The 18,408-nt window shown below is 40.8% G+C and overlaps 1 protein-coding gene across 2 annotated transcripts; it reads left to right on the forward strand.

The window, feature by feature from the left end:
- LOC8071122 (altered inheritance of mitochondria protein 3) lies at positions 1,024-17,350 on the forward strand. Of its 2 annotated transcripts, XM_021465893.1 has the most exons (18): positions 1,024-1,149; positions 12,295-12,463; positions 12,655-12,774; positions 12,957-13,019; positions 13,201-13,263; positions 14,068-14,127; positions 14,313-14,366; positions 14,574-14,627; positions 14,834-14,887; positions 15,095-15,148; positions 15,356-15,409; positions 15,616-15,669; positions 15,776-15,835; positions 15,924-15,986; positions 16,577-16,660; positions 16,773-16,832; positions 16,925-16,993; positions 17,099-17,350. In XM_021465893.1, the coding sequence occupies exons 1-18, from the start codon at positions 1,117-1,119 to the stop codon at positions 17,152-17,154; spliced, it is 1,224 nt and encodes a 407-aa protein (XP_021321568.1). In that variant the 5' UTR covers positions 1,024-1,116; the 3' UTR covers positions 17,155-17,350. The 2 variants fall into 2 exon arrangements, with proteins under 2 accessions (XP_021321568.1, XP_021321569.1); XM_021465894.1 differs by lacking the exon at positions 15,095-15,148.

Below are 18,408 nucleotides of genomic sequence, written 5' to 3' on the forward strand. Positions count from 1 at the left end.
TGTAACTGATCCTCGGTTCCTTATTGGGGTGGAACTTGCTGACCCGGCCCGGGTTTATGTCATCGATTTGACACGGATGCTTATATTTTTATGGTTTTATTCTAGGACTTAATAGTGCTATGCTTTTAGTGGTATGCGACATCTCTGTTGACATCGAGGTGCCTGTGGTGCCTTTGTGAATTTTGAGATCTGCCAGCTTAGTCCTTCGGTGGTGCTCATATAGAGATAAGATTTGTATATGTGTGTTTGTAGGGGTGAGTGTGGGTGCATATTGTGTTGTATTACGTAATTATCAAATAAAAATAAACGATGTGTAAAAACTAGCTTTTGACCACTGCGTCGTCATCTCTTTATTGTATTCTGTTTCATATAACAACCTAAAGGAAATGTACAACCTTTGCCAGAATAGAGAAATATTATTATTGTTGTGCCTAGCCAGTGCACGTATATTGCATAGGTCAGGTTCCTTCGATTCTTATTCATCCATGCTGAACAGATCAAAGCAAAAGTTGATGAGTGGCTTCCACATTTTAATTTGCTCAGTCAATGACTCGATGAAGGAATAGAGGAATAGAGTAGTAGTATGCACCTCATCAAATGATCAAGATCTACAACTCTTTCAAATATCAAGCTGATGAGTAGTCATGCACGTCAACGTGACACACTGCTAGATCATCACACGGTCCACTTATATATATACTCCTTAAATAAAGGACATATATACATATACAAGCTTCCATTTCAGGACTGATATGAACGAAGCTAGCTAGATCATCCAGTTCATTGCGGTGAAGAAAATCTCCATATATATCTTTGCTGAATAAGCTAACTAATTAAATGCAGTACTTATAAACCATGAGCCTTCTGGTGATGCATACTCACAAAATATACAGCTAATAATAAAAGCCAGCTAGTTCATCACTATATTTATGATAAGTCCAGCTTTACGATTTTTGAAACTGACAGCGTGGTATAACAGTGGCACTGCACGCCAACGGCGTGAGCAGCAGCGGCCAAATCTCGCTCGCCACCGTCGCCCTCGTCTACCCCTGGCCGCTCTCCGGATCCAGATCTCGCCCGAGACGTCCTCCGGTCGCCATCACCAGCCAGGGCGCCATGGAGGAGGAACCGCAGCAGGAGCAGCAGCAGGTAAAGTTTATCTTCTTTCTTCTGTGAGGGTGAAGGGATGTGGGGGCCATCCTGCCAGGCGGCGGCGGAACCTTTTGAGACGCCGCCATAGCCGGGCTAGCTTTCACAACACCGCCGCGGTACCGATCTTGCGCTGCTGCGTGCGCGGGCAACAAGAAGAGCATCACAGCCGCAGTTCTCGCTGCTCCGGCATGAAGCACGCGCATCAGACAGAGCGGGATCGATCTGTGCCGGCCGAACCAACCAAGCTGTAGCTGTTTCCCTCTCCTGATGTGCCATACGTACAGATCAGCCACACGCCCACAGTTCGATCGGAACCAACCTGGATGCGCTCGATCGAGCTCAAAACGACGCTTGCTGCGGCAGACCTGCAAGCAGACACCGCTCGGCCATCCATGTCCATCCGTGAGAGATCCTGGTGTCCCAACTCCCAAACTTCCTAGGGCAACGAGCTCACGGCAACACAAGGCCTTGTTGCTGGGCTGCTGGCTGACCTTGCGTTGGCGATCACCCCATCGAGGACTCACATCCATGTTGATGCAACTTTCTCTTCAATGGTAAGAGGCTAGCTAAGAGCCACTGCAGCAGTGCAGACTGCAGACACCCCAGGGCCGAGGTGCCTCCTGCTTGCCCTAGAGTCTGAGTTGGATGACACCCCTTCCAGAACTATATCTGGTCACTAGCTAGTTCTGCAACATGTCTCTCCCAGTCCTTAGTCACCGCGGAACGGGAACGATGCAGCGTTCCACGTTCCGGGAACGAGCGTTCGGGACGGGAACGCGGGAACGAAATCGCTCCCACACTGTAAAAACTACATCTAAAACGTCGTTCCCGTTCCCGGTTCGTCGTTCCTCGATCCATCGTTCCGGGAACACCGGTGACTATGTCCCAGTCCCAGGTCTTTGTCATCATGTTTTGTGCCAGCTGAGGCCCTCTCCTTTGTTAGATAAGCTAATGCAATCATGTAATCTTTCATTCAGTTAGATGTTAGAAGGTTGAGTCAGTTAGGATCAGCCGTGGTTAGAGTCGTGCCTGACTATGACACAGTCTGGAGTCTGTCTTGGGCACGCCATGGCGCGGCAGGCGCACGGGACAAGCATCGCGGTGAAACGGTGCTTCGTACCTATCACGACATGGCGTGTGGAGTCGGGACTGCGTTCCCAGATGTTCTATATATACAAGAATAGATACATGATCGGCCTGTCACGTTGGCAGTAATAATTCTAGTTTTCTTCCGTGTTTTCATTCATATTGAACCCTAGCTCTCGCCGCGGTCACCATCGTCTCGGCGTCATCGCGTTCCTACATCCGTCGATGTGATCTAGTTCCAACAACTGGTATCAAAGCCTCAAGATCATCGAAGGGGACGTCCACGGTGTAGTAGGGAGCAAGGAGGTATATCAGGATGATACACATCGTCAGATTCGGAGAAAAAGGAAGTGAAGATCCATCGTCACCATGTTGATCAGTGACAAAGACAAGGAGCTGATGGAACATGCGTGGAATCAGGCCGCAGGTAATCTCGTGTGGCCGATGCTAACTCGTTCCAATTGCCAAGATTGGTCAGTTCATGTGCAGTGCAATCTCGAAGCGATGTACCTCTGGGATGGAGTTGAATCTAACAAGGTTGAGCGACGATGAGATCGGCTCGCCTTGGGTGCCATGATCCGTGGTGTGCTAGCAGATATGCACTCAATGTTGCTGAATAAGAAGTTAGCCAAGGAAGCCTAGGAGGCGATCAAATCGATGCATCTAGGTGCTGAGAGGGTGAAGGAGGTGAATGCACAGAGATTGTTGGCTGAATTCGAGTCGATCACATTCAAAAATGGCGAAACGATCAAAGATTTTGCAGTTAGGATCGGGAAAACTCGCTACTGATCTAAAGGGGCTTGGGGAGAATAGTGTTGATGATGCACGTGTTGTGAAGAAATACCTCAGGGTAGTGCCACCGTGATATAATCAAGTGGCAGTAACCATTGAGATCTTCTGCGATCTCAAACCCTGATCATGGAGGAGCTAGTTGGTCGTCTCCGGGCCGCTGAAGCTCGGTTTGAGCCTATGGTGGAAGAGGTGACGATAAGGCAGGACAACTCATGATGACTGAGGAAGATTGGGCAACCAAGCATAAACCAAGGATGATGGTAGATGCGTCATCGTCTGGTGGCAAAGGTGGTGGTGGTAATTCCCACTATCAAAAGAAAAATAAGCAGAGAGCACGTGGTGGCGGTGCTGGTAACCGTGATGCACGTGAGCCAGCTGGCAAAGAAACTAACAATACGGGTGCACCACGCCGCAATGGTCAATGCGACAAGTGCAAAGTCTTCGGTCATTGGGCCAGAGAATGCAAGAAGTTCCCCAGGGAGCACACAGAAATAGCACATCATGCTAATGCCGATATCGATGCACCCCCAGCTCTTCTGGTAGCACAAGTCTGCAATGTGGTCAGAACCACAGATGTTGCCATAGCGCCACAGGGGTTTTTGAATCAAGAATGGGCCACTCCATCTAAATATGAAGAAGGCTCGTGGGTTCTAGATACAGGTGCAACAAACCATATGACCGGTTGCAGAACCTCGTTGTCAAATCTTGATGAGTCTATGCGAGGTGCTGTGAGATTCGGAGATGGGTCCAAGGTTGAGATTTGTGGGATCGGTGCAGTGACGATCGCAGGCAAGAACCAAGAGCACAGGGTACTCTCCGAAGTTTACTACATTCCATCCCTGAAATGCAATATTGTGAGCCTTGGACAGCTAGAAGAGGGAGGATGTCGGGTAGAGATTGACAATGGCGTGATGACTGTGTTAGAGCGCAAGCAGATAGGCTATAAGAACCGGGGTGTGCTCATTCGAGCAGAACGCAAGAACCGGTTATACAAAATGAAAGTGAAGATTACATCACCCATATGTCTGTTGTCAAAGATGGATGACATCTCATGGCTGTGGCATGCTCGGTATGGGCATCTAAACTTCAGGGCTCTTTGAGAACTTGGAGCAAGGGGACTTGTGGAGGGGATGCCGGTGGTGAAACCTGTCGAACAGGTGTGTGATGGGTGTGCTCTTGGAAAGCAACATCGGGCACCATTTCCAAGAGCGACAGCAAATCGCGCATCACAGTGGTTGGAGATGGTGCACATAGACCTCTGTGGATAGGTTACACCGCCTACTCCAGGTGGGAAACAATACTTTTTGCTCATTGTTGACGACCACAGTCGGTACATGTGGCTTGAACTGATGGCCACGAAAGATGAAGCCCTCAAACATTTCAAAAGATATAAGGTTGCAGCTGAGCTTGAGCTGAACCTGAATGAAGGCTTTCAGATCAGATCGTGGTGGCGAGTTCAACTCAAGCACATTTGTGGATTTTTGCCAAGTAAATGGCATTAAACATAATACCACAACAGCGTACTTCCCGCAGCAGAATGGTGTCATTGAGAGGCAAAATCAGACGGTGGTGGAGATGGCCAGATGCTTACTCAAGAGTATGAGAGTTCCTGCTCAGTTCTAGGGAGAAGCAGTTAAAACAGCAGTATAGTTGCTTAATCGTGCACCAACCAAGAGTCTAAAAGATCAAACTTCGTATGAAGCATGGTTTGGAAGAAAGCCAGGTGTCAAGCACCTTAGAACTTTTGGGTGCAAGGCATATGTCAAACGCGTTGGTCCGGGGATCAGTAAGTTGTCTAATCGATCGACTCCAGGTGTGCTCCTTGGCTATGAGCCAGGAACTCAAATCTATGATCCCGTACAGGATAAACTTATGATCAGCCGTGATGTGATTTTTGACGAAAAGGTGGCGTGGAATTGGGAGGGAACAGCAGCAGGTTCGCCCGCAGGAGGTGTTGCAGTTTTGCCTGAAACCTTTCAGGTGCAGTGCTTTGAAGACACTGTTCACAGTCCGACAACAGGAGCCGATGCAGATGATGGTCCTGTTTCTGAATGGGAACCAGCTTCACCTGCAGCCTCAATTCCAACCACGGGTGGTGCAGAGTCTCCACACACATCTCCACATCAGCAGATTCAGTGGGCCACACCACCCACGCACGATAGTGATTTCTCAGAAGATGCTCCACTCAGATACAGAACAATTCCAGATTTGCTCGAGACAACAGAAGCTATGCAAGACTTGCAATACAGTGGCGTTTGCTTAGTCGCTGCTCAAGAGCCAATGTCAATCGAGGAAGTGTTGTCAGAACAAAGCTGGAGAAAGGCTATGGAGAAGGAGATGAAAGCTATTCATGAGAATCAGACATGGGTTTCCTGGGATCTTCCACCCAAGCAGAAAGCAATCGGTCTTAAATGTGTATTTAAGGTCAATAAGGACCCTGAAGGCAATATTGTCAAGCACAAGGCACGCCTAGTAGCTAAAGGCTATGCTCAGCGTCAGGGAATTGATTTTGATGAAGTCTTTGCCCCTATTGCCAGAATTGAGACTGTAAGAGTCTTGCTTGCACTTGCAGCACATGGCAGTTGGGAAGTTCACCATATGGATGTTAAGTCTGCGTTTCTCAATGGCGACCTGACAGAAATGGTGTTTGTGCAGCAACCTCCAGGTTTCATCATTGGTGATTCAGATAAGGTGTTAAAGTTGAAGAAGGTCCTGTATGGTCTCAGAGGCACGTCGGGCATGGAATGCCAAGCTTGACAAAGAATTGATTGCTCTAGGATTTGTAAGGAGCAAGTTGGAACATGCCGTATACAAAAGAAACAGCAGTAAATCTTTCTCATTGTTGGAGTTTATGTTGATGATATAATAATTTCTGGACCTTCAGTTGAAGATATATTCAAATTCAAGGCAGAGATGAAAAGAAGATTCAACATGAGTGATCTGGGACTCCTCAGCTACTATCTGGGGATAGAAGTAAAACAAGGGGGTGGTACAATCACTTTGAGCCAGAGTGCATATGCTCACAAGATCTTGGAGACTGCTAACATGAAGAACTGTAATTCGTGTGATACTCCAATGGAGTGCAGGCTCAAACTCAACAAGTTGAAAGGGGAAGATGTTGTTGACGCAACAGGATATAGGAGTCTGATTGGTAGCCTCAAATACATTGTGAACCCAAGACCAGACTTAGCCTATGCTGTTGGTGTGGTGAGCCGATACATGGAAGCGCCAGGGAAAGAGCACAGGGTTGCTGTTAAACATATTTTGCGGTACTTGAAAGGAACAGCAGGTTATGGCTGTGTTTATGCAAGAGGAGGGGAGCTATCACCCATGCTATTGGGTTATAGTGATAGCGATTATGCTGGTGATGTTGAGGACATGAGAAGTACATCTGGTGCTGTCTACTTTCTCGGCAGGAGTTTGGTGACCTGGTCATCGCAGAAGCATAAAATCGTTGCACTCTCGTCTTGTGAAGCAGAATATGTCACGGCAGCAGCAGCAACATGCCAAGGAATCTGGCTAAGCAGACTTATATCTGACATGATGGGAACAAAAGAGGCGACAGTGAAGCTACTCATGGACAATATGTCTGCAATTGCTCTTAGCAAGAATCCAGTGCATCATAAGAGAAGCAAACATATCGATACAAAGTGTCATTTTCTTCGAGAATGCATAGAGGATGGTAAGGTGGAGGTAGATCACATAGGGACAGCAGATCAGCTGGCTGATATCTTCACAAAAGCGCTGGGAAGAGTTAAGTTCATAGAGATGAGGAGTGCTTTAGGGGTCGTAGATGTGCATCAGGCTTAGGTGGTGATTTGTTAGATAAGCTAATGCAATCATGTAATCTTTCATTCAGTTAGATGTTAGAAGATTGAGTCGGTTAGGATCAGCCGTGGTTAGAATCGTGCCTGACTACGACACGGTCTGGAGTCTGTCTTGGGCACGCCATGGCGCGGCAGGCGCACGGGACAAGCATCGCGGTGAAACGGTGCTTCGTACCTGTCACGACGTGGCGTGTGGAGTCGGGACTGTGTTCCCAGAAGTTCTATATATACAAGAATAGATACATGATCGGGCTGTCACGTTGGCAGTAATAATTCCAGTTTTCTTCCGTGTTTCCATTCATACCGAACCCTAGCTCTCGCCGCGGTCACCATCGTCTCGGCGTCATCGCGTTCCTGCATCCGTCGATGTGATCAAGTTCCAACATCCTTTACCAAAAATATAACTTGGTTATCTCAATTATCCTTAGTTTGTCACTAGGAGTTATGTTGTTCAGTCAAAAAAATGGAGTTATGTTCGCACTGCATATCCATGGGATCATATTCCTCTTCCTCACAGGGCCATCATTGTCATTGGAAAGTGGGTTGTTCACTACAAAGGCACAAGGATGTTGATACCCTTGATTGGTAATATATAATGCCCACTAATTTTATGTGCTTTCTCTCAACTCCATGGATCGATTATGATGAAAAACCTTCATCCTCGCCGTAATACCAACTAACCTTGGTTCCATAATTTCATTGGCTTTTCGCAACAACCCTTAGGATTGTAGGTGCCACAAAGTCTTTCTGTTTTTTCTGACACCTCAATAAATACCTTTCTGGCCCTATGTCAGCGCAGAGTGCATGGTTTACTCACTTCACATTCCATGGGTCTCCGATGGCCTATCTTTATTTTGTTGCATTCAGAAGAGTTCTCTGTCATATCACAACTGGTTATTTGGTGTGTCATTTGGTGGTGATGAAGTGTACATCACCATCGGTCAGGCATATGATCTGGTGCTGACGAAGCTCATCACACCTCTGTTGTGAACTTTCATCCGGCGGTGATGAAGTGTGACCGGGCAGGTGTTTTATCTGCTGGTGATATCTTGCACAACTTCTAGTGTAAATGCCACTCTTTATCACAGCCTAGCTAGGGGCTCTGCATTATCTAACATCCACACAGTTTGATATTACACATACGTAATTTTTAGCGTATACATTCATAACTATAGTAATGCTAATAACACACTTCAATTCTACACATCCTAAAGTCCATACTTCATTACCTCAAGGGTAACATTAGTTTTTGGTCTCTATTGCTGATACGCTTTGCTTCACAAGCAATATCGTAACCAGCTTTGCCGACACAGATTTGGCCGATGGCCATGACGACAATCACTTGTCCACCCTATCTCTTGTTTCTCTTTACCTCTTATGTTGACCTGGGGTAACCCCAATTTCCATTACCAATGGGGATTTTTTTAGAAAGGACAGCAAAAGCTATGCCACTATTTCCATTAGACCATGCAAAAGGAAAAAAAATTGTACAAGGAAATCTACAGTTAAAACGTCGGCCTCACCCATCCAGGGGAACAACAATTAAACTACCGGAAAAAAACTCAACTGAAGAAGAACACCGACGCCAACAGAACTCTGGGGAGGCTAACTGCGATCACAAAAACAAACTGACACAGCAAACAGCCTAAGAGGAAAAAGCCATTAATCAGGGTGAGGGGCTTCATTCCGAGGAATGAAAGCCAACTGGTATTGCATGATCTCATCCTTGCAAAGCGAAGCCACTTGTGTTGGATAGACTTTGTTGTTGAAAAATCCTCCCTCCATATATTCCACCATAAATAAATTAAAATTCCGTCCACGTCTCTCTTCTCTGTTGCCTTTTGATTTTTCCCTGCATGTCCACTGATAGGCGTAAAGTGATCCTGAATCACTATTTAATCCAGGAGACTGACAAGTTGAGTCATCCTCTCAGGATACCCTAAGTCTCTGGTGAAAGTGCAGTCCTTTCACAGGTGTAGTGGAGTTCCTGAATTGTTTCCACAGAGCTTGCAATCAAGGTCGTTATCATCAGTCCATCTGCGTTTTAAAAGGTTGTTTGTGAGGATCTTCTTATGCATTAGGGTCCACGCAAAAAATGTACAGCTGTGCTCCACTTTGGCATTCCAAATAGGGCTTAATTTGATCTTGGTAAAAATTCAAACAAAATGAATCATGATTATAAAGAACTAGCAAAAAAGAAAGCAGTTCACGGAAAAGAATTAGCACCTAACTATACACTCGGCAGAACTAGGGCTAACCAAAACAGAGATAAATTTCAAATAACAAAAAATCCAACATAAAAGCATTCTCTTAGACTTAAGACAACACTAATTCATTATCCCAGGTATTAGAGAAACCTCTGATTCCAATAAGCACCTCAAAAAGAAAAAAAATCCAACTTAAGAATAATATGGTGCCATTTCTTTTATACTCATGCAAAATCTTATGCAAGGTGACCACTCCGCTCACGATATTTCTGTTTTTTATGAATGCATCTTGTGTCGTATGGATGAGCGTATCAATGAAATGCTCAATTCTAAACATGAAATTTTTGGAAATCAATTTGTATATGCAATTTAGAAAACATGGGCAAAACTGTTGAGTTCTATTTGCATCAGCAACTTTAGGGAACAATGTCATAACACCGTAATTAAGTCTATCAACTTCAAGAGTGCCCTATGGAAATCATAAAAGAACTCCATGATGTCATGTCCCCCTTTACTAGACATCCTAATATGCTTTATGGAACTCAATGGGGATATAATCTATGCTAGTAGCTTTATTTGTTTGTTTCCATTTGAAAAGTGCATTATTTATTTCTTCTTCAGTGAATACCTTTGAGTCATTTGTGTGAGTTCAAGTTATGCAATATGGCACTCTTACAGACTAACAGAGCTATCCTGGTTGCTCTCCCATGTCTTTATCAACATGTCTTCGGACAGCTATTACCTTCTCTTATGCCTAAAATACATCCTGGTCATCTCAATTATCCTTGATGGTAGGATGCTAGGCAACACGAGTTCAATATCGCATGTTTCCACTTCACATGGGATCATTTTCCTCCTCCTCCCTGGGCCAAGATTGTCATTGGAAATGTTCACTACAAAAACAAAATTGGATGATGAAACCCCTAGATTGGTGCTATAATGCCCACTAGTTTTTGTGCTTTCTCTCTCAATGCCATGGAATGATAAACAAAACCTTCATCATCTCACTATAATATGAACTACAATCAGTACCATAATTTCACTAGCTCTTTTGCAACAATTGGCTATGCTTTGTGTGGTGGAACCTATAAGTTGAAACTGTATATTGCCAAGAACCCTAAGGTTTTGTTGGTGCCATGGTCTCTTAGTTTTCTTTTCTTTGTCGCCTTGATAAATACCTTATGGCCTCAAGTCAGTGCAGCAGCATGCATGCATGGTTCAGTTACTTCACATGGCATGGATTTCTTATGCCCTATTTTTATCTTTGTTGAGGTCAGACTAAATTTTGTTCCATTTTCTACAAGCTCTTTGTGTCATACATTTGGTGTGTCATACATTTGGACCCTTCACTATCATCTTTGCGTTGCCATACGCACCTATGGCACCCTTTCATGACAAGAACACTGCTGAGGTCATTGCACATCTTAACATGGAGCATTGCAACTAACAAGCTAGCAACCTTGATGCAAGTAGCATGCACACCACCACTACCAATGCTACTCGTTATCACAGCCTAGCTAGGGGCACTATAGTATCTAACTTCCAGACAATTTAATTTGATATTATGCATATATACATTTTGAGTCTATGTCTCCATAACTTTAGTGCTAATAGGACACTTCAATTGATCTACAAATCCTAAAGTCCATACTTCACTATCTCAAGGGTGACATAAGTTTTCGTCTCTACTGCTCATTTAATTTGCTTCACCAAGCAACGTCCTAACCTCTTCTGATATTGATTGGGCCGATATGCCCAAGACAATCAGTTGTATTCCTTACACTCTCTCTTACTAGCACAACAAAGCTCTATACTGGCGGACATCCCAGAAGCATTTTCACTGGCGTTTAGCGCCACCGCCAATGTGAAAGGCTAGTGAAAATCGTGAACATTATGGACATCTTTGCGGTGCATGATTTTATAACTACCATTGCATTTTATCATTATTGTCAGGAATTTCTATGAATTACAGCAACTTGAATGTAATGGCTAAGGCTTGCCTGTATCACTTGTTATTACTTCTTGTACATCAACTATATCAAAACTACCAACTATGAAAAAGCTAGTGCCATCTACCTCTCAAACAGTCTGGTCCACACCAATGCACTAAAACATGTAGAGAGACCTCTTCTGCCACTGAGTTAGCCTAAAACAAGCTCATGGTCTCTATGTGATCCATCTGCTATTGAACAAAACAATGTAAAACTATCTTGACCCAAGGCTTACCAAAATTACTTTGATAGCCCCCCTTCAAATTATATTTTATGATACTATATTTAGTAGGTTCATATCTTTTAAAGTTTTGTTTCAATCCTACAAATTATTTTCCTAAGTATAATTCTGCTAAGAAATGCCAATTATTACTTGCATGATGTCTAAAAATAACCTTAACCAGTTGAAACCTTTGTATAAATTGATGCTTAACGCACCTTATATGTGTGCAACCTATAGACATCGAGTCCATTGTGTGTTGACCTTCCCAAATCTCTCTCCCTCTCTCTCTAGGGGTGGGTGGGTATGTCCCTTCCATTGTGTGTTGACCTTCCCAAATCTCTCTCCCTCTCTCTCTAGGGGTGGGTGGGTATGTCCCTTTCCCTCCCTCCAAGTTTGCATGTCATCAGATTTGTAGGCTCCCTATATATAACTGGTGCTTTGGGTTCTGTCATGCTCACATTAGTGCATCCCAAACGATAGCAATGTCCCCTCTAAGCGCTGTAAAATAGTAAATACTCAAAAATATTCCATCATTAAATGTAGTGGATTCAAAAAAGTTTAAGACAACTTAAGAGAATCTTCAAATGACGCATGTTCCAATAGATTAAACCCAGTTATGGTGTTTCTCCTTCAATTATGGGTACATTGGTCCTTGGGAAATAAATTTTTAGAAGATTAATCCCATCATCGTAGCAATGTCCCCTCTCACAAACTTTGCCTAATATAGTCATCGGCATGTAGAAGGCACTATATTTTAGTACAATTTTTAGAAGTCACAATGCAATATATATATAGATATTTCAGGATGGAAGGAGTAGCCAAAAATATAAATAAAGTGGATCTCACATCTAAATATATTATTTACAGATGTAGTCCATGGACATTGGGCTACTGGATGATTTATAGAGATGGAAAATTTAAAGGTCACCTTTGAAAAAAAATCCAGTGTCCCGTAAAATCTTTTTTTGTGTAGCAATGACATGTCAGTTATACACTGATTAATACCATTTTTTTAGATGCCGCACGTGAAGAAGGCTGCAAAGCGAAAGAGGAAACCCGTTGACTACAGTAATGCTGTTCTAGCATTACCAGCTTTTCCATTGCCACCAAAGAAAAAGGTGGCAGGTGCTGCAGGAAAAAAAAGGGCAGCAACCAGCAAAAACACTACAGGTGGTGGACAATCAAGTAAGTATCCATTTCATAACAATCATAGCCAAAAAATAAGAAACAATGGTGTGCAAAATGCATCTATGTGGGACTTTATTCCAAGAGTATGGATGAAAAAATGGAAGTTAAAAATTTTTATTCATACTTTTTTCTCAAAAAAAAATCTTGTTCATACTGAAGTTGTTATTTATTGTTTTCACTTGTTGCAGAAAAGAAGAATCCAAAAGCTGCACGTGCACCCAAGGAAGCACCAAAGAAAATGGTGGCAGGTGCTGCAGGAAAGAAAAGGGCAGCAACCAACAAAAACACTACAGGTGGTGGACCATCAAGTAAGTATTGTGCAACAATTTTTCCTCAAAAAATGTATTGTGCAACAATGCTTCTATGTGGGACTCTATTCCAGTAGTATGGATGAAAAAATGGAAGTTAAAAAATTTTATTCGTACTCTTTTCTCAAATAGTCTATCTTATTGGTACTGAAGTTGTTATTTATTATTTTCACTTGTTTCAGAAAACAAGAATCCCAAGGCTGCACGTGCACCCAAGAAGGAAGCACCGATGAAAGGTCGTCTAGGTACAATCTCTTGCTTCTATTTTTACATAAGTTAATAGCATACATGAACCAAACAAACTTCCCTTGTTAGCTAATTCCATAGTATTAATAGTAAAAGTGCATCAACATTTCTGCAGTCATGCTATCGAACACAAAATTTAATTTTTTCATACTGAAGAAGTTGTGATTTCACTTGTTTTAGGTAAAAGAAAGAATCGTAAGCCTGCACGTGTGCCCGTTGATCCACCAGCAGAAGGGAACTTAGGTACAATCCTCTGCTTCTATATTTTTCACAAAGTAGGTAGTAGCATACATGGAATCAAACAAATTTTACTTGTTAGATAATTCCAGTTATCAACAGTAAAAGTTCATCTTCAGGATCAACAAGAATCCTGCAGTCATGCTGTAATCATCGATCTAGAATTTGGTTCAACCAAATTGTGAAATTTATACAAGATGGGGAAACAATGGATACTATATGGAAACTGATTTTGAAGTGTTGACATAACAAAGTGGAATGGTGAAATTGGTAAAAATGAACAACTTGGAATTCCCAATAACAAGAGACCTATATTAATATTTTCAAATATTTTTTAATATGCACTTGAGAAAATATTAAAACTCAAATTTGTAGCTTAACCTGTCTTTCATTTTATTTTCTAGGTTCTGCAGTAGACATGTAACATATCTAGCCCATTGAACTAGAGATATTTCAAACATTGATGTGGGAAACTAAGACTCCTATATACAATGTTTCTGTAGGCATCATACAACAACCCAACGTCTCAAACCCTAGAGATGACATTGTGGAAGGTCATTCTTGTAATGCTATTGCCTCTTTGAGTTTTGCATCAGATTGTTGTTTCATTTGATTTTTGTACTCTTTTTCCAATTTTACTGATATGCTAATATATATTGTTTCTTCTCGGTGATGTAGCTGAACCAAATGTTATTAGAAATGAACAATATATTCCAAAGGAAGAAGTTAATCAAAACCCACCCAATTGGAGACACTAGAAATAATGCATTGGAAATCTAGGAGCTCTCTTAGGTTGTAATGTTTGTGTAGGTACAGAGCAGCTGCAGAACCATGCGAATGCAGAAGACATTCTACAAGAGGATCCTGCAGGTTTTTGTACTTATTTGATTTTCTTACGTCTATAGTTTCATTTGATTTACAAGTATATTCATGACTGTAGCGTTGATGTGGTAAAATTTATTAATTTGTTTCTAGATGATCCTACAACTAATATTGTTTCTTCTTTGACTTTTTGTTCACAGTAATGTTTCTATGTTTTTATTTTTTGATTGTAGTGCAACAACCAAATGAGTTCAACAATGAACAACAGATCATACATGAACAAGCAGGTAAATTATAACCTTTCCAATTGGAGACCGTTTGAGAAAGGTCTCTAGTGATGAACTAAGACTTTTTGATGCTATCTGGTATGCTAATATATATTGGTTTTTCTAGTTGTTGATAACCAACAAGACGTTGCATGCGGTTAATCGCTTCTCCACTTTTTAACATTAGTAACTATATGTTATTAATATGTTTTGATTTTTTGATTGTAGTGCAACAACCAAATGACTTCAACAATGAACAACAAATCATACAGGAACAAGCAGGTAAATTATAACGTTTCCAATTGGAGACCATTTGAGCAAGGTCTCTAGTGCTGAACTAAGACTTTTTTATGCTATGTGGTATGCTAATATATATTGGTTTTTCTAGTTGTTGATAACCAACAAGACGTTGCATGCGGTTAATCACTTCTCCACTTTTTAACATTTGTACTATATGTTATTAATATGTTTTGATTTTTTGATTGTAGTGCAACAACCAAATGACTTCAACAATGAACAACAAATCATACAGGAACAAGCAGGTAAATTATAACGTTTCCAATTGGAGACCGTTTGAGCAAGGTCTCTATTGGTGAACTAAGACTTTTTGATGCTATGTGGTATGCTAATATATATTGGTTTTTCTAATTGTTGATAACCAACAAGACGTTGCATGCGGTTAATCACTTCTCCACTTTTTAACATTAGTAATTATATGTTATTAATATGTTTTGATTTTTTGATTGTAGTGCAACAAGTAAATGACTTCAACAATGAACAACAAATCATACAGGAACAAGCAGGTAAATTATAACGTTTCCAATTGGAGACCGTTTGAGAAAGGTCTCTAGTGCTGAACTAAGACTTTTTTATGCTATGTGGTATGCTAATATATATTAGTTTTTCTAGTTGTTGATAACCAACAAGACGTTGCATGCGGTTAATCACTTCTCCACTTTTTAACATTTGTAATTACATGTTATTAATATGTTTTGATTTTTTGATTGTAGTGCAACAACCAAATGACTTCAACAATGAACAACAAATCATACAGGAAGAAGCAGGTAAATTATATCCTTTCCAATTGGAGACCGTTTGAGAAAGGTCTCTAGTGCTGAACTTAGACTTTTTTATGCTATGTGGTATGCTAATATATATTGATTTTTCTAGTTGTTGATAACCAACAAGACGTTGCATGCGGTTAATCACTTCTCCACTTTTTACATTTGTAATTATATGTTATTAATATGTTTTGATTTTTTGATTGTAGTGCAACAACCAAATGACTTCAACAATGAACAACAGATCTTACAGGAACAAGCAGGTAAATTATAACCTTTCCAATTGGAGACCGTTTGAGAAAGGTCTCTAGTGCTGAACTAAGATTTTCTGATGCTATGTGGTATGCTAATATATATTGGTTTTTCTAGTTGTTGATAACCAACAAGACGTTGTGGATAATCAGCAACTCCTTCCAGTTGAACAAGCAGGTATGCTATAACTCATCCAATTAGTGATCCTTTCAAAGTGTGCTGTTGAGAAAGTAAAATTTCTATAATATAATATTTTTGTACATAGGCATAATGCAAGAACAAAATATTCAAAATGCTATAGAAGAAAATGTGCCAGAGGATCCTGCAGGTTTGTTCCTTCTTTTGTACTTTGATGTTATTATATATGGTTCCGTATTATTTCCAGTACAATTTACACTACTAGAAATCGGCCTATCCGCACACACATAGAGCAAGACGCTGGAACATAGGGAATGAAGAGGAAATGAGGGTTCTTTGCATTTCACTTTTCTTGCGTTACATCAGATGAATGTGACGTTATTTATAGTAACAAATTGGAGGAGGCTAGTATGACCATATAAGACTTTGCAAATGTGAATCCTCCAACTGTTATCTTAGTCTAATTAATTTGGCCACCATCAAAGTCTTCTTTTCTTTTTGTTTTTTGCAAAATGGATACTATAGCACTTTCGTTTGTATTTGACAAATATTGTCCAATCATCGATTAGCTAGGCTCAAAAGGTTCGTCTTGCAATTACAGGAAAACTATACAATTAGTTATTGTTTTTATCTATATTTAATATTCTATGCATGCGCCGCAAGATTCGATGTGACAAGGAATCTGAAAAATTTTGCAAAAATTTTTGGGAACTAAACAAGGCCTTGATTTCATAACAAACACTAAGTTATTAATATGCCAATATTTATTATTCTTTTCAGTTTTTGCTGATATATTCAACTTTCCATTGAATAATGAACTCGTGGATCTTGGAGAAATTGAAGACCTTATGGAGGATCCAACTGGTAATTTTTTTACTTCCATGAAATTTTCTTTAGACTATTGATGCAATTCACTTTAGTACATATATTTTTATATTTGTTATTTGATATTCTAATATATATTATTTTTTTCTAGGAGTTGAGAATGAACAAAATATAATCAATAATCAGCAACACATTCCGGACCAACAAGCAGGTACGTAATATATAACCCCATCCAATTGAAGATCTTTGACAGAGCACAGTAGAGAAAATTTAATTTTTGTGACATAATTCTTATATACGTAGGAATAGTGCAACAGCAGAACCCGGCTGAAAATGTTGTAGAAGAAGTTGCTGCAGAGGACGACCCTACAGGTTTGATACTTTGTTGGTACTTTCTTCTGATTATACATGGTTTTATTTTATTTCTATTTTATTTTACACAAAGGATTTTGTTTGCTAATATTTATTATTTTTCAGTGTTTGGTGATATATTCGACTTTCCGTTAAATAATCAACTTATGAACCTGGACTGATGGTGGTCAGCATAGTCAATTGCCAAGGGAATTGTTTGTTTATTTATTTCCCAAGACAATCTCATAAACTTGCAATATTTTCTTGTCAAATCGGTTTAGTATTGTGGACATAATGCTGTGTTTGCAAGGGTATTGGTCTTCTGACTATATAATATGGTTGGTGTTCCTGCAGTCCGGCAATATATATACTGTTTTATATGTGGAGAAGTTGGTATCTACTTCTTTGTGAAAAGGTTGGTATATAATTGAGGTACCTGATGCATTTTATTTTCGGTTGAAAGATAAATTGGACAGCATAGATGTACAAGTCATCAATGCTTGTTCTATCGTGCTGACAATATGTATATGAACTAGAGGATTCTCCGCGCGTTGCAACGGGTATGAAGGAGGAATATAAATATGTCTTCATCGTAGTCTATATATATATATATATATATATATATATATATATATATATATATATATATATATATATATATATATATATATATATATATATATATATATATAGCTTGATTATTAGTAGTCAATTTTCGAGGAGGAAGAGAGGAATTAGCAGTATGCGTGCATGGGTCATGTGTAGATAATTGCATCCACTACTGAAATCATGTATGAGTGGACACTTGCATGTGGTAGTTGGAGAAGTGGATGATGATGTGGCCTAAGGAGGTGCGAGACAATTAGGCTAGCGGGGTTTATCTTTATAAGAGATATAAATTTATTGACATGATAAGTCTTAGTTAAGAGAAGAGAAAGGAAATACCTTATACACAACAAGAAAGTGTAGCTTGCTAGATCCTAATAAGGTCAGGTCACGCTTGCTCCATTAAGAGAATCTCCAGCAATGCACCGTACCTGACCCCTACTATGAATTTAGGTAGTGGGATAAAAAAAACAGCTCCAACAGACCCCTAATATACCTTCTACTTTTGTTGCCGCCCTATTTTCTCTCCAAAACCTCCTGACTTCTATTGGCCTCCTACTCCAACCCCCCTACTTCTCTCTCTCTCTCTCTCTCTCTCTCTCTCTCTTGTGACTGCATCGACGCTCTTCTTCCTAGCGACAACTGAGCCGGACGCTGCTTCCCGGCGCCACCTAGTCGCTACTCTTGCCATCAATGGGATTTTTTTGCGCGAAAGTCACAAGTCATTTGATTTTTCATGTGACTTACCTCGACGACGGAAAGTCACAAGTCACGAGATTTTTCATGCGAAAAAACACGCGCTTTGCGACCATTGGCGCTCAAACTCTTTA

Source organism: Sorghum bicolor, chromosome 7 (assembly GCF_000003195.3).
Source record: "Sorghum bicolor cultivar BTx623 chromosome 7, Sorghum_bicolor_NCBIv3, whole genome shotgun sequence".
Classification (NCBI taxonomy): Eukaryota; Viridiplantae; Streptophyta; class Magnoliopsida; order Poales; family Poaceae; genus Sorghum; species Sorghum bicolor.